General features: G+C 41.8%; 1 protein-coding gene across 12 annotated transcripts in view; it reads left to right on the forward strand.

The window, feature by feature from the left end:
* Positions 1–14,953, forward strand: part of PITPNM2 (phosphatidylinositol transfer protein membrane associated 2) — a 211,905-nt gene that overhangs the window by 134,745 nt on the left and 62,207 nt on the right. For all 12 annotated transcript variants that reach the window (XM_074972413.1, XM_074972414.1, XM_074972415.1 and 9 more), the window contains 3 exons: positions 293–414; positions 2,171–2,404; positions 12,252–12,581. In XM_074972413.1, the coding sequence (XP_074828514.1) occupies positions 293–414; positions 2,171–2,404; positions 12,252–12,581 (686 nt within the window). The remainder of the gene's footprint in view (positions 1–292; positions 415–2,170; positions 2,405–12,251; positions 12,582–14,953) is intronic.

The raw sequence follows: 14,953 nt of genomic DNA on the forward strand, positions 1-14,953 counted from the left end.
CACTTTTAGCCTAATATCAGAGATAATCTGTGGTCTTGGAGTCTTAGTGTAGCAGAGCTTTCCCATATAAGCCATATCCTCAGGCCATGCTCTAGCCTTAAGAACAAAATGTTAACAAAGCAGAATCATTGGCTCCTTTTCTGTACATGCAGATTGCATCTTAAAGCAAAACATGAACGAGAAATGGCCTGGATTCGCAGCCGGTGTTTAGGTGTCTGTTATGAAAGCACTTCTCTCTACTCCATCAAATCTAATAGGGTTTAATCTAAGCTTCATTACTCTTCTCTTCCAGGTATACGTGTCCTTTTGTGGAGAAATTCTCTATTGATATTGAAACATTTTATAAAGCCGATCCAGGGGATCATGTCAATGTATTCAACCTTTCTCCTGCAGAAAAAAGACAGACAATTCTTGGTGAATATCACTTTTCCCCTCACTTTTTCTTCTATCCTGCCTATTGATTGCTACACAGAAGTTTTTACAGAATTTTTCTTAGGGGAAGAAGCATTGTCTAATGGTTACAAAAAAGAACTGGTAACTAGGAGATCTGTTCATGGCCCTGCTGCAGACCATGAGTGAAGCTAGGCAAATCACTTAATTTTTTCCATCTGTCTCAATTTTTCCAACTGTAAATGGGGCTAATACTTCCCTGCCTCATTTGGATGCTGTGAGGACTAAGGCTTCTTAAAGGGCTTTGAGATACCAGAGAGAAAGAGCTATCAAAGGAGAAAGTATTGCTATTTTAAATTAATTATATAATAATATATTTTCTTTGTATGGGAAAACATTGTTCCTATGTAAACTTTCAGAACATATGAAGGCTCTTCCCCCTTTCTCCCCAGTATCATCATTTCAGCTGGCTAACATTTCAGCATTAAATTCCCATTTGCACCTTTTTTGGCAGATCAGTTTAATGAGCCTTACAAACGAAGGACTTTAATGTGAAGAAGGCAAAAGGGGGCATTTTGTGAAAAGGCCGAAAATGGCAAGTGTCATCCTGATTCCTGTAGCTTGTATTTCCTACTGGTCAGTCCCTCTGGCATAATCAGTAGATCCATTGTGTCGGAGTTAGTGGTAGTTACACACCATTAAAGCATCACTTGCTTATGAAACTGCTGAGACTCTCATGGATTGATTTGAGTTCTGCCTGGCCTTCTTTTAGGAACTGTGAGATTAGCAAGCACAGTATCCTAGTTCTGGAAAGAAGGACACCTAGTGGTTGCTGTACCTTTTTTCTTAGCCACTCCTGAAATGCTGCCTATCAGTGGGCACCTTAGTATCTAAGGTGCAATTTTACTGTGTTTAATTTCTGTAGGCTTGACATTTTTTTTTATTTTCAGCCTGGATTAATGTGTTCTTGTCACTAAATGTCAAACCTGCCTGATCAGCCTTTGTGTACTAAATTGACTCTATTTAAGAATGATTTGAGTCATGTTCTTTCATACAGAATTTACTGAAAGGCCTGTCAATTCTGAGGGAATAACTGAGGTATAACTGCTTCAGATGGAAGTTTAGATGCCTCTAACAATGTTTTCCGATCTCAGGATTATTTACAGACTTTTTAAGATATATTCATTAGTTCAGCTACACTTGCTTGGTCACCCTTATCACAAAAGTGTTCATTAAATAATCTTTAGACTTCAAAGGCAGAAAATTCAGATTACATATTGTCCATAGCACAACATCAGCAAATGAGAAGTAAACCAGTAACATCACTGTGATGTTCTGCAATGGTACCATATTCAGTGGCTAGTCTCTCTTCTATGATGATATTAGAAAAGGACTGTTGTATTATAAGCTCCTAAATTTAGGCAGAGCTACAGCATTGTGGTGGCATGAGAGGAGCTGAAGGGTGAAATATAAAAAACCTCTTTTTACAGCTGAAAAGATGTAACAAACCCATCTGCCAAAATACCCTGGATTTACAAAATCTTTGGGCAAAAATATCCATTTGCTAAGACTGTGCATGTGAGATCTGGCATTGTCAACATCACTGTCTAGCAGAATTGTATAAACAGTTTAAATATAAGTCGTTTAAGGGAAAATACAAAGGAGCTAAATTGCTTTAATGTTTCTGATAGACACCAAAGCGATTTTTAAAAGTGTTGTTTTATAGTTATGCAGAAAGGGAAAACTTTTAAAAAAAACTATTTGTGTTTTCTGCCTTTAGATCCTATTGATATTGTTAAAGATACTATCCCACCACATGAATACAAATCAGAAGAGGATCCAAAGGTTTATAAATCTGTGAAGACTAAAAGAGGGCCATTATCAGAGGACTGGATTGAGGGGTACAAGAACAACCCTGGGAAATATCCAATCATGTGTGCATATAAACTGTGCAAAGTGGAGTTCAGATACTGGGGGATGCAGTCCAAAATCGAGAGGTTTATCCATGACGTTGGTGAGTAATTGTAGTCTTGTACTTGCTGTCAAAATTTTAACATTGTTTTTAGCATTTCTGAGTCAGAGTGCAGCAGCATGTTACGTAAACAGTATGTGCCCAGTTTTCATGTGCGGATGCCTTAAGGGGTCACTGGGCTACTCAGATTAATACTTGGTACAGAATCCTGTGCATATAACACAAGAGATGCCCAAAAAGAGATTATCATGTTTGATTTTGACAGCGGCATGCAGGATGGCTGTGGGACTGACCAGAGTAGTCAGCATCATTCCCGTTGTTTGCAGTCAGACTGTGTGTGGACCCTAACCATGTTTGGTCATAGCTGTATCCTGGAAAATGTTGGACAGGGCCTTAATCCTCTGAAAAGGATTCTTCTGTCACAAATCTAACTAACACTTTCAAAGGTCTGTTGGCTTTCCTTATAAAGGGCCAAATCCTCAGCTGCCTCCCAAACCCAAGTAAATGAGCCTTGCAGAGGGCCCTGCCACAGGGCTCAGTGGAGGGACGTGGGGAGTCTCCACCCTGCCCCACATTTTCGGAGCCGCTCTCTCTCTGGCCTCCCTGCTTCCTTTCTGAGTGGGAGGAGGGTTGGCCAGTGGCTCTGCATAGTCACAAATCTCTCAGCCCTCCATGATGCACTACTGAAGGCTCTCCGTCCTCTTGTGATTATAATTAAATATGGATCAGTGGCAATTGTCAGGTTCAGTAAAGGTACCACACTGATTAGCATGTGCATTCTTAGATCAGTGCTTCTAAAGGAGGCCAACTAGTGTTTATGTCAGAGGACTAGCTAACTGGATGCTGTACACAGCAGGACAATGGCAGCAGTGTTGGTAATAATTTGTGCTTTGGCTTTGCAAAAAATCTGTAACATAATTGAGACAGTTTTTGCGCCATGTCACAATAGGCAGGATGTACAACTGGTCTGAAAAGAGATGAAATGGTTCCTTAAAACAGTGAAATCTGCCAAGTGTCCTTCCCAAGAATCCAGGCTATCGGGGGGCCCTACTACATAGGGGGCCTAGAAGGTTGCTTGCTCAGAACATGCACATTCAATGATCTAGAAATGTTGTACTGATTAGATGCATTATCATTAAGTACAGAGCAATGGCACTGATGCGTGTTAAATAAGGCTATTGGTCATCGATTGCAGTGCTAACTGAATGGTCAGTGCAGCCCCATAATTTCTTCTTTCTAGTAGGGATCCTGTGGTTTTACTGATATTTCTAGTCACTGTAGGGTCTCAAATGCCAAGTTTTAGCACTTTGACAATGAATTGTGAACGCATTGGTACTGGTTAATACTGCTTTCTAACCTCTCATCTGCATTAGAAAATTGCAAAGCTAATGCAAAAATATCAAACAGGCCCCCCTCTACCTGCTACTGAGTCATTCCAGTTGTATCTCATTTGTAGGTACACTTTCAGATGGGTCATTTTCCCTCCTTGCTTTCAACTGCTCTAGTTTTGGAGACAATTATTGGGACATGCACTATAGGGAGTAGGTGGAATAAGGTAATCCATTTGGAAAATACATCTCTCTCTTTTTCTTCCAACAGCCGATCTCAAATTTTAGACCCCTTCATTAGTTTGTCTCTGTAGAGGAGGAGGCACTTCTGTTTGTGCTAGATGAAGTGAAGAGATGACCTTTAAAGGTTTGGAGATTTGGTTCAGTTTGGGTGAACACCCTGTAGTTTGTTTGCTTATCCAAAACTTTGAGTCTGCAAAATCATGCTTTGTGAAAACAGGCTTTCTTGCAGTAGTTTGGAACTTCCCAACTCTGCCCAAACCCATATGCATTAATGCTCCTAACAATGGGGGGGGGGGGGGAGAATCCCCACAGAAACAGGGTTTTGGAAAACAGTTCAGCATTTAAAAGTTTTTATTTATTTTATTTATTTATTTATTGAAGCTCAGAAGTTTAATTTGCGTTGGGTCTTAGTTTGGGGCAACAATTGGGGAAGAGAATTACATTAGCACAAGCAAATTCAGTTGGGGAGTCCACCACAGGTTTTATAATGAGCCCAGTCTAGGCTGGAAGAGAGCTGTGGGAGTTTGCTGAGTGCCAAGTGGCTACCCATGCAATGCAGAGGTGGTAAATGACACGTACAGTTAAGTACCTTGTGTTATCAAGTTAAGTTTCAGTGTTCTTTTAAGAGTTCCCAGCTACCTGAAACAAAACTGTACTAAACCTCAGCTCTTGCTTACTTTAAAACTCCATGTAAAAGACACTAAATTCTTGGCTCACAGAAGGTAGGGAAGTAGAGGGCAGTGAATGTGTGCATGCTAACCAACAGATGTCTCAGAAATTGTGTGTGAGTGTGCTGGGAAAAAGGACAGATAATCCAAGATTTTAGTAATTACACTAAAACACAATCATTAAAATGGAAATGAAGATGCCAGATGTAATGTCCTAATTCAAATGTATATACTGGAAGCCCTTGGATTCCATTAAGTAATGACATCCAGGTTCTGTTCACGCTACATTTTCCTACGTTATCTGAACAGTCGTTCCTTCCTATTGGCAAAGCTTCTTCGAATTGATTCTGCCTGCTCATGCAGAACGACTGTGGTACTGCTTACAATAGTTAGTATTGGTCCCATTGTTTGAAATCATTCTGTGTTCATTATCTCAGGAGCACTGTTACAGTCCATTCACTAGCCTTGGTAGCAGGCATCGAGAGCTCTGCCAGTGCCATTTTGGTTTTACTTTTTCCATAACTTGAGGTTGTTGGCCAGTCTTTCAGTCTGGTGTGGACAAATTGTTCGTCTCTGACAAACCATACTATAGATGGCTCTTACACTATAACAAATCCCCTCAGTATATTGGGGAAATGAGTTAATTTCATCTGTCATAGAATATGGCAACAAAATAAAATGAGCCCTTTTTATCTGGAAAATGAAGAGGAAGTATATGGCCCTTTCAATTATTCATAGATAGAATTGGCAGAATTGTTTTTTTCATGATTTCAACAAATAGTATCAATGTTTATTTTTAAGCATTTTTTAAATTTTTTTATCAGTTTACATTTTCATTGTGTGAAATTATGGGAGGTGTCAGACAGTAGGGTGGGGCCAGACAGCAATTGTTTAATGACCGTGGATGTTGAGATTCAAAACATTAAAGCTTTATAACTGTTAAAACACAAATTGTCAACATCACAAGTCAAAATATACAAAATAAATATCCTTAAATCAAACGCTAATAACTTCTCAAGCAGCATTTTTCTTTCTTTGCCTATCTGTAAATTACGATTATTATCGATGGAAATATTGTTCATTGGTTTGCTTGTGTTGGGTGAAATTGACGTTTACTGACATTTAGCAATAAAAATGTAATCTTTCAAGTCCTATTCATAAAGGAGCTTTGCATAAGTTAAATTGTGATCTTTCGGAAAGATGGCTCTTGTATATTTCCTAAAAGACTTCATTCAGTCTCTTGTTGATCCAGCTGTTGCAGTAAGCCATGTCATCTGATTGTCTGCCACTCGGGCTCCTTACCACTGTGTTTTATTGATATAAATAATGCATCTTTGATCTGAAGTGACTTTAAGTTGCATAAATAGTAGAAGTCTTTGGAGCAGAGACAGAAAATTGAATAAAGAGTGGAAATTAAAAGTTGGGTATTTTGTGGGAGATGGATAGCCTTGCTTAGCAGCCCTGGATGCAATACTTGCCATGTGAGAGAGATTCTCCCTTTTGTTAATACATTTCCTTGGTACTGGTAACAGTTTGGAGGATGTGCTTGTTATCTCAGGCCACATTGGTAATAGCGAAATCACAATGCAGAAGTAAACTCTAATTTGGGGGTTTTTTTTAAACTTTACTCAGACCTCGCACTTCTCTTGTCTTTTTCATCCCAAACTCCCTATTATCCTCATTTTACAGATGGGGGAAGCTTATACATGGAACAGCAAAGTGACTTGTCCATGGTCAACAAGTCAGCAGCAGAACTGGGAGTGGAATGAAGGAGTTCAGACTCCTAATTCTCTGCACTATGTAGTTATTTAGACGGTGTTCCCTTAATGAAGTACAATAGAAAGTTTGGGGAAAGAGTTGAAAGAGAAGAAAACATTAGTTTAGTTAAAAATAGGAAAATTATAATATGTGGTTGACTTACTGAGAGGCAAGATAAGGAAGGGAATGGCTTTGAGAGAGGCTGTTGAAATGTTCTCAGTCTCTCATTGAACATAGAAGTCATTTGTGAACTAATTGGACAGTCGCGCTGTTGTCTGACATCTTGAGACACTCACTTAAAATGTGGGCTGTTAATCTAGTCTGCTGTGCTAATTGAATGTGCTTTGGAGTGAACCCCAAAGAGTTTAATTACATTAATGGTGCACAATGTTACACAAGTTTCGGATTTTTGCCATTCCCACTCAGTTGGTACCCTTTGTACATGCGTTATGTTTCTTTTGCTTTTCTTAAACAAATCGGCGATGATGTATCTTAAGAGTGTATATTTTAGTTGTTGTGTATGCCAGTGCTGATAACTTGAGAATTTTCTGGATAAGCCCATATTTTTCTGAGAAGTTTTGCTTCACTTAAACTTTCTCCATAAAGTACTCGTCTAGTAAGGTCTTATCCAATGCCCAATTCAGTCTATGGAAGGACTCCCATATATTGTCCAGCCCTTACAGCGTGCTATATACAAGTGTTGGCATCTCCTCTAAGCTTGTGTTTTAACAGATTGCAGCTGGAGGATCAGACATAACCATATCACTTTGCTTTGAGAGTAGCCTAAATAAGAGAAACGGGGGGGAAATAAACACGCAACTTCAGGGTTACATTTTATCAGAAATGTTCAAGCAACTAGAACTGTTCGGACAAGGTTATGGTATCTGTTGTGGTTATCAAGGAAATAAAGTGCCACACAAGGGAAATCAGACGTCCTTTATCTGCAGCCAGGAAATTGTGAGTGTGTTGTAAAATGCTTGGGACACGTCACTCTTGTGTGTAAAAACAACTGCCCAGATATACTTAGATTCTGCAGTGTTTTTATGTTATACTTGGATTGTATTTGTGGTTTTACTTTAAATAGAAAAAGCAAACCCTGAACTACAAAGAGAGATCTTTAGCTACAGACAGAGCCCTCCAATGGCTTCACACTGGTTGAATTCTAGAAGTATTATTATAATTTGACTGTAACAGGGTTGGCTGGGATGACAAGTTTGAAAGACAAGTTATTAAATGTCCACCGCCTGCTGATAATCACAAGGGATGATCTTTCCTAAAACAGTGGAAAATATTACAGTTAAATCAACACAGAGATACTAGTTTTTTCTTAAGTCAAAAAATACGGCAATATTTTTTGTTTTAGTCAAAATGTTACACTCCCTGGAGAGTTAATAAAACCACATTCTTCACTAACTATTATTATTATGTAGGCTGAAGAGGTATTTGGTGCTTATCCATAAAGAGACTGTTCCTGCATTTCTTTCATAGGCCGAATTCACATTGACTTTAGTGGGTGTCTTGTCTGCATAAGCACAAACAGGGTTGTGCTCATTCCATAAATGAAGGTGAGAATGGGAATGAGACAAGCCAGGGCTTTGTGACAGTTTGTTCTCTCTAAATTTCTCAAGATGAAAATCAATTCTGATTCTCCCTTACTATTTGTCTCTTTTATGAGCAAAAGAGAGCTCTTTAGGAGACTACAAGGTAACACTAGCTTTTCTTCATGTTATTGGACCAGTCTGTTGCATTCCAATCTATAGATATGTCTATACTGAGGCTGGGAGAGTGCTTCCCAGCTTGACTAGACAGGATCAAGCTACCATGCTCTAAAAACAGCAATATAGCTGGGGTTAGCATGGTGGTGGCTCGGGTTAGCTGCCCAGGGATGGTGTCCTTAGCCTCTGTTTGCCAGAAGCTGGGAATGGGCAACAGGGGTTGCATCACTTGATGATTACCTGTTCTGTTCATTCCTTCTGGGGCACCAGCATTGGCCACTGTCGGAAGACAGGATACTGGGCTAGGTGGACCTTTAGTCTGAGCCAGTAGGACCGTTCTTAAGTACATACCCCCTAGGAGTCCATACTCACAGGGCTAGCCCAAGTTGGCCCATCCATGGTACCCCTGGCTACACTGTTATTTCTAGTGCATTAGCTCAAGCCAGGCTAGTGCATGTAAGTCTACTTGAGTTGGGAAACATGCTGCCAACTGCAATGTACATGTACCTTAAAAGCGTCAAAAGTGAAAGAACACAATTCAGTAAAGGTTAGTTCCACCAAGTTCAGCAAACCTGACCCACATTACCATGCGATAGTGGTTTGCTCAGCAGGGTCTGTTGCAACTTTCCAGGTTGTTGCAGCTCTATTCTGTAAAAATAGCATCCTGAAGTTCCATGGTTATTTTCTCTTATTGACACTAGATCACATTTGCCCAGCTTACAAGTAAAATGCTTTTTGTTCTGACAGCCCCAGAAAGTTCTCCTGGGATCTGGCAGTGGAACTGGGAATCCCTTCGTGTACAGGGAGGATGGTCTTGTGATTAAGGCACTGGACAGACACTCAAAGTCAGGGTTCAATTCCCAGTTGAGCCACAGACTTCCTTTGTGACTTTGGAAAGGTTACATGGTCCGTCCCTCTGTGCTACAGTTCTCCATCTGTCAAGCTGCCACAATATTATTTTTCTACTTCAGAGGGGTGTTGAGGATAAATTCAGTATGTTTGTGATATGCTCAGATATTGCGGCAGTGGGGGCAAGGTAAGAACTTAGATCATAGACAGCAAGAAAGATTCTTTCTAGAGGCCAAATTGTACACTGCAATCTCATTTTTATCCCTCTCCAGATCTTGTCCTGTGCCTGAAAGAGCCATGCCCAGCTTAATTGTCATATCCCAGGTTGAGTCTGCGGGGCTGGCAGTTAGAAAAAAACATGTCTTTACTGGTTAAATGAAAACTTCTGGTCTGGAATGACAGGCACACAATAAACAGGGAGCCCCATGATGTCATTTTCAAAAGAATAGTGCTGTAGGAAGAGGTGATTTAGATTTCCAGCCAAACCGTTCATCCAGTTCTAGTACAGAAGAGATGGACTGCTCTCTTGTTGTTGGGATGGGGGTTATACATGTAATTCCTATAATCTAAGGGAAGGGGAGTGAGACAGGAAGGTGAAGAGGAATTAAAGGAGGCTGACTGCTTATCCCATGTGATTTTCTTGGTCCTAATGATTAAAACAAACGTCTGTGATCAGAGCTCTCTAAGCCTTTACACAGAGAGTTTCTGAGAGAAGCAGAGCAGTTGAGGCATTACTGAAGGAGGACTTGTGGCACCTTAGAGACTAACAAATTTATTTGAGCGTAAGTGGAGCTACAGCTCACTTCATCGGATGCTGCATTCAGTAGCATGAGCAGAGATTGTCATGCTAACGAGCCTCCCGAGTTCTGGAATAGGGGCAGGCAGAGGAAGCAGGCTTCCAGCATTGGGATGGAGCTGGAAGGGTCACTGTGATCAGACCAAGCACACACCCTTTCTCAAGGTGCTTAAGCAATACTTTTCAGAGTGTTGCCACCGTCCTAAAAAGTGCCAATTCCAACCCACAGTAGATTTCAACCACAGCTGTGGCAGAGCAGAGCACAGTACAGTTGAAACTAGTGAAAAAATTTCTTGGCTTTAGACTCTCAGCCACAGAAAAAAGGGGGATATGTGACTGGGAGTTTAAGCCTTGTTGGTAGCTGCTGAATGTCCAGCTGTTCTTGGGAAAGGCATTGGCGATGACACCCGTAGCTAAAGAGTTCCCCAGCAAGTCTATGATAAATAATCTGATTGGTGAAACAAAATCAAATTGGACTGGGGGAATTTAAACAGAATTGAGATGCTGCCCTGCCCCAAAAGGTCACAATGCGGTGGCTAGGACATGTATGTGTTGCATGAAATTACCTCTTGAAAAAGGGCAGTGGATGCCTGGCAAGGACGCACAAAATATTGATACACGACATTGTATTTTGCAAACATAGCCTGAGCATACGGTGAGCTCAGACTGATCTGACACAAGAACCAATGACCCAATATACCTCCTCCTTGTCTTGAGTCATTCTATCAGAGGCAATAAATGACTTCGTGATGCTTAGCAGACTGACTAGAGAACTCACCAGAATGAATAGCAGCAACACTGTCTATGGGCTGATATGGAAAGAAAGAATCAAATATATGTATAAAAACAACCACAGGGGGGGAGGAGGAAGATGTATTGGGTAATATGTTACTAATAATTAAAGGGTGCAAGTGACAGGGAAGGGAGAGAAATGATTTTTAGGCTGCTACAAAACAATAGATAACTAAGCAAAAGTAACATTAGACTGAAGATCTGGAAAATCTTTGTGGTAGTTAGATTTCTAAGAATGGCTTTCCTAAGGAAGCTGTGAATATCATGTGATACAAACAACTGAAAACTATATTCTGTGGGGAGCAATTTTGCCTTGGCCAGGGGCAGAGGGCGTGGACGATGGCTTTACTATGTCTGTCCCATCTCTATTCTCTGTGGGGCTGAGAGAGCCAGTCTTTACCCACTGCCTTGACTGCTTTTTTCCCCTTAATTAATTGTTAATTGGCTTCGATAATCCTGGGGCAGTTCAGTGACCTCTTTGTGGCTCATTATATCAGAAGCACAATTGTGGCCAGTGATCTTAGGTCAGAGGCCTCATTGGAATGGTGACTGTCTGCAGAGCTTTCCTATGTAGTATCATTCCCACTCAGAATGTGGGGACTCGATACAATAATTGAAGTGCCAGTAACTCTGGACTTCCAGTCTCACCTCTGTTGTTTTGGGCAAGTCCGTTAACTCATCTCTGCCTCCGTATCCCAATATGTAAAGTGGGGATAATGTTGTTTATTTGAAGGGTTTGTGAGAATGAATTTGTTAATGTTTGTAAAAGACTTGAAAGTTGGAATGTGCTGTTTGTATGCCCTTTGCATCCATCAGAGATAATCACCAGTTTAAGGACATGATCGACCAGGAGATTTTAAGTAGTCCTCATTGAAAATCCCAAGCAATGACATCTGCTTTAAAGTTGAATGTCCTGGTAATGGTGGTCATCATGTTTAACTTTGGAAGAAAGTGTCTGGAGCACAGTCATAAATATTGTTCATGTTTGTGGATGTTCGGAAGGATCTCCCTTTGAGAAATGTGGTGCATTGGAATAAAATGCTAAATGATGTCATTATCCACTAGATGTTTCTAATATGTCAGTAAAAAGAGCCTGTATGTTGTGAAATAAAATATTATTTCCTCTTCTCTCTCTCCTCCTGTGCCACTAGTTTGGAAGCTCATATTCATTATTCCATTTTGCCCACAAGTAGAGCTGCGTGCAATATTCATGGGAAAACCTGATAGCACCGTTTGAAACTCTCCTGGATAGGAAACCAGGCAAATCTTTGACCAGGGATAAATACCTGACCTACACAATTTGGATCCAGACTTCAAACCTCCCAAAATTCGGAGTGTGAGTTATAGCTGGGTCTGGCTTTTTAGTTAGGTTCATTATAGAGAGAGAGGAGCCGGTCATGAAATCCAGCTCTGGGTTTGGATTATATGAAACCATCCCCAACTTAAATCAGTGGCAAAACTTGCATTGTCTTTAGTGGTGCAGACTCTGGCCCATTGAACATCAGTGCAGTGTCAGCTTTGAGTCACTGTGGTCAAGGATTAGTGAACTGACCAGTCTCTCTAGATTTCAAATGGCTGGTAACATCCCTCCTAACAGAGACCTCTTTATGGCAGATTGGTTAGCTCTGTGTAATTAATGCCACTAAAATCAACTCAGTGGTGATTTAGTCTTCTGCTAAACGAATAACGTTCCTGTAGTGTGTTAGCTTTGCTGGTCACTGGCATGTTGTTGCTTTGCAGGCCTTCGGAAGGTAATGGTAAGAGCCCACCGGCAGGCGTGGTGCTGGCAGGATGAATGGTATGGGCTCACCATCGAGGACATCCGGCAGCTCGAGAAGGAGGCACAGCTGATGCTGGCTCAGAAGATGGCCCAGTTCAGCTACAGTGAAAATGAGGCAGAGCAACACGGAGCCAAAGATTCCCCAGGCGAGAATGATGCTGAAGGCAAGGCCATGTCCTCTGACGACGTGGCAGACGCTGCTAGTAATATTGGTGAAGCCATGTCTGGGAGAGGGATAACCAAGCAGTGGTCCACATCTTCCAAATCCTCGCGATCTTCAAAAAGAGGAGGTGAGATGTTCATAATGGGATTAATTGCATTAGGAAAAAACATACAACTCTTGCCTTGGTTCAAGCATAAAGTGTGCTGATGTAACATGCTGGGTAAGTGTGATCATGTCTCATTTTAGTGGCTAGCCCATATGATGGGTCAGAGCTTATTTATTGCTACAAGCTGATTGAGTCGCTTCTTTAGCCTGTGCATGTGGTGTGAAAGTCCCCTCTGATGGAGCTGTGTTGAGGGTTATGCCCATGCTGCAACAGCGGCTCCTGAAATGACATTGCCATGAATTCCATCACAGTTAAATAAATTACGAAAAGGGGAAATGAGGGAAGGCAGTGGGAGCTGGTGGCAGTGATTGTTGTCAAAGAAAACAAGCAGGGCACCATAGAGGGGGGATTAGTCCCTGTTGTTAGTGACATGGAAGTTTTTATAAGGTTTAATTCCTCGGGCGATGATCTCTCTCTGGACATGTGCCTGTCTGATGTGAAATGCTAGATGCAGAGAGAGAATCACTGAATACGCCTTGATCTGATTGTTAGATTCCATGTCTCCTGCTTTGGATTTCTCTGAAATATAGTTAGTGACAGGCATAATCCTCCCTGGTCAGCGATAAATGTTACTGCTTGTCGTTCATTTCCAAGGAGGGGGTTGGCTCCCAGGCTGCTGCAATGTAGTTTGCACAGCTAAGCACCATAATTGGCCTTTTGGGAAGATAACGCAGGTCACCACTGTCAGTAAAGAGAGAGGTGAATGACAGCTGTTGCATTTTGCTACTGTTGATGTCCTCTAACCATCATCCATGGCTAAGGAGATCAGATGCCACCATGGATCATATTTGTGTTACCTTTTAAATGCCGTGCAGGAAAAAATGTCCAAGAGGCTCCAATGAACCTAACTGAAGGACTCACTTCAGACCCATGAATCTCCCCTGTGCAGTAGGAAGTCATATTCTCTCAAGTGTCCTTTACTATACACTCCTCATTTTCTTGACCCACTCTTTGAAAAAGATGACTCCTGACATCTTAACTCAGTGTTTCCGTCAGGCACAAGTCACATCGAAGACAGTGGCAGGGTTTACAGTAGCAAAAAAGTTGTGTGTGTTTTGCAGTAGGTTAGCTATGTCACTGCAAAATCCTAGAGTGAAAATGTGGCCCATTGAAGTCCTTGGGGCCAGAATTCATCCCTTTGATGTAGTTGGGCGAAGTGAACCACACAGGACAACCTACAGTTCTTCTTAGAGGTGTGTCCCTGTGGGTGCTCCACTTTAGGTGTCTTGGCGCCCTGCGCTTCTAATTGGAGATTTATAGTAGCAGTGCCCCAGTTGGCTACACACGTGCGGCAGCCGTCTCGCACCACTCTGAGCAGTTACCCTGCCTGCGCAGCCAACTGTCCCCCAGTTCCTTCTCTACCTCCTTTGGCTTCAGTCAGAATGACAGCAGCGCCTCTCAGCTTTTGATATTTCTTATTTCAGTTCTTTCCCAGTTACTACCCTTTCTTTATTAATTTCTCCTTAAATTTTTCTTTACCATTAAAAAACCCAAAAAAATATTTCCTCTCCTAGTCCTCCCCTTTCCCCCACCTCATGCGGGTAATTACCCAGCAACAAAAGAGGCATAAGAATGGAACTATTCCCATTCTTGCTTTCAACATAGCCTCTCAGACATGCCGGGCTCTCCAGGTTTCAAATGCTGTCTGACTTGCAGTCTGAAATGCCTGCCATCACTGTCCCCCCTAATCTGCAACAGGACTGTCCAGATTCTCACAGACAACTTGGCGACTATGTTTTATATAAATTGCCAAGGAGGGGCCTGATCTTATCCACTCTGTGCAGAAGCAGTTGCCTCTGGCAATGGTGCATCTACAACAACATAGGCATCATGGCATTCTACCTGCCAGAATGCCACAGCAGACCAGCTAAACAGGAACTTTTCACAAACGCAGGAGTGGGAGATGGATCCCGCAATCCTAAAAACTATATTCAAACAATGGGGATTCCCCTCAATAGATCTTTTCGCAATGGCCCACAATGCCAAGTGGCTGCAGTACTGTTCCCGGGCCAGGCTGGGACACGACTCTCTGGGTGTCGCCTTTCTTGTGAAATGGGAAGCCCCACTGTTGTATGTCTTCCCCCCAATTCCCCTTTTGAGCCGTGTCCTTCACAAGATCAAGCAAGACAAATCTAGAGTCATCCTCATTGCCCAACTTGGCCCAGACAAACATCGTTCCCGTACCTGAAACAGATGGTTGTGACACCACCATGAACCCTTTTCCTCATGCCTCGTTTGCTGACACAGGACACCTCCATCACCCCCAACATTTCAATACTCCATCTCAAGGCGTGGCTGATCTGTGGAGGACAGAACTTGAGACAGACTGTTCC

Source organism: Natator depressus, chromosome 15 (genome assembly GCF_965152275.1).
Source record: "Natator depressus isolate rNatDep1 chromosome 15, rNatDep2.hap1, whole genome shotgun sequence".
Classification (NCBI taxonomy): domain Eukaryota; kingdom Metazoa; phylum Chordata; order Testudines; family Cheloniidae; genus Natator; species Natator depressus.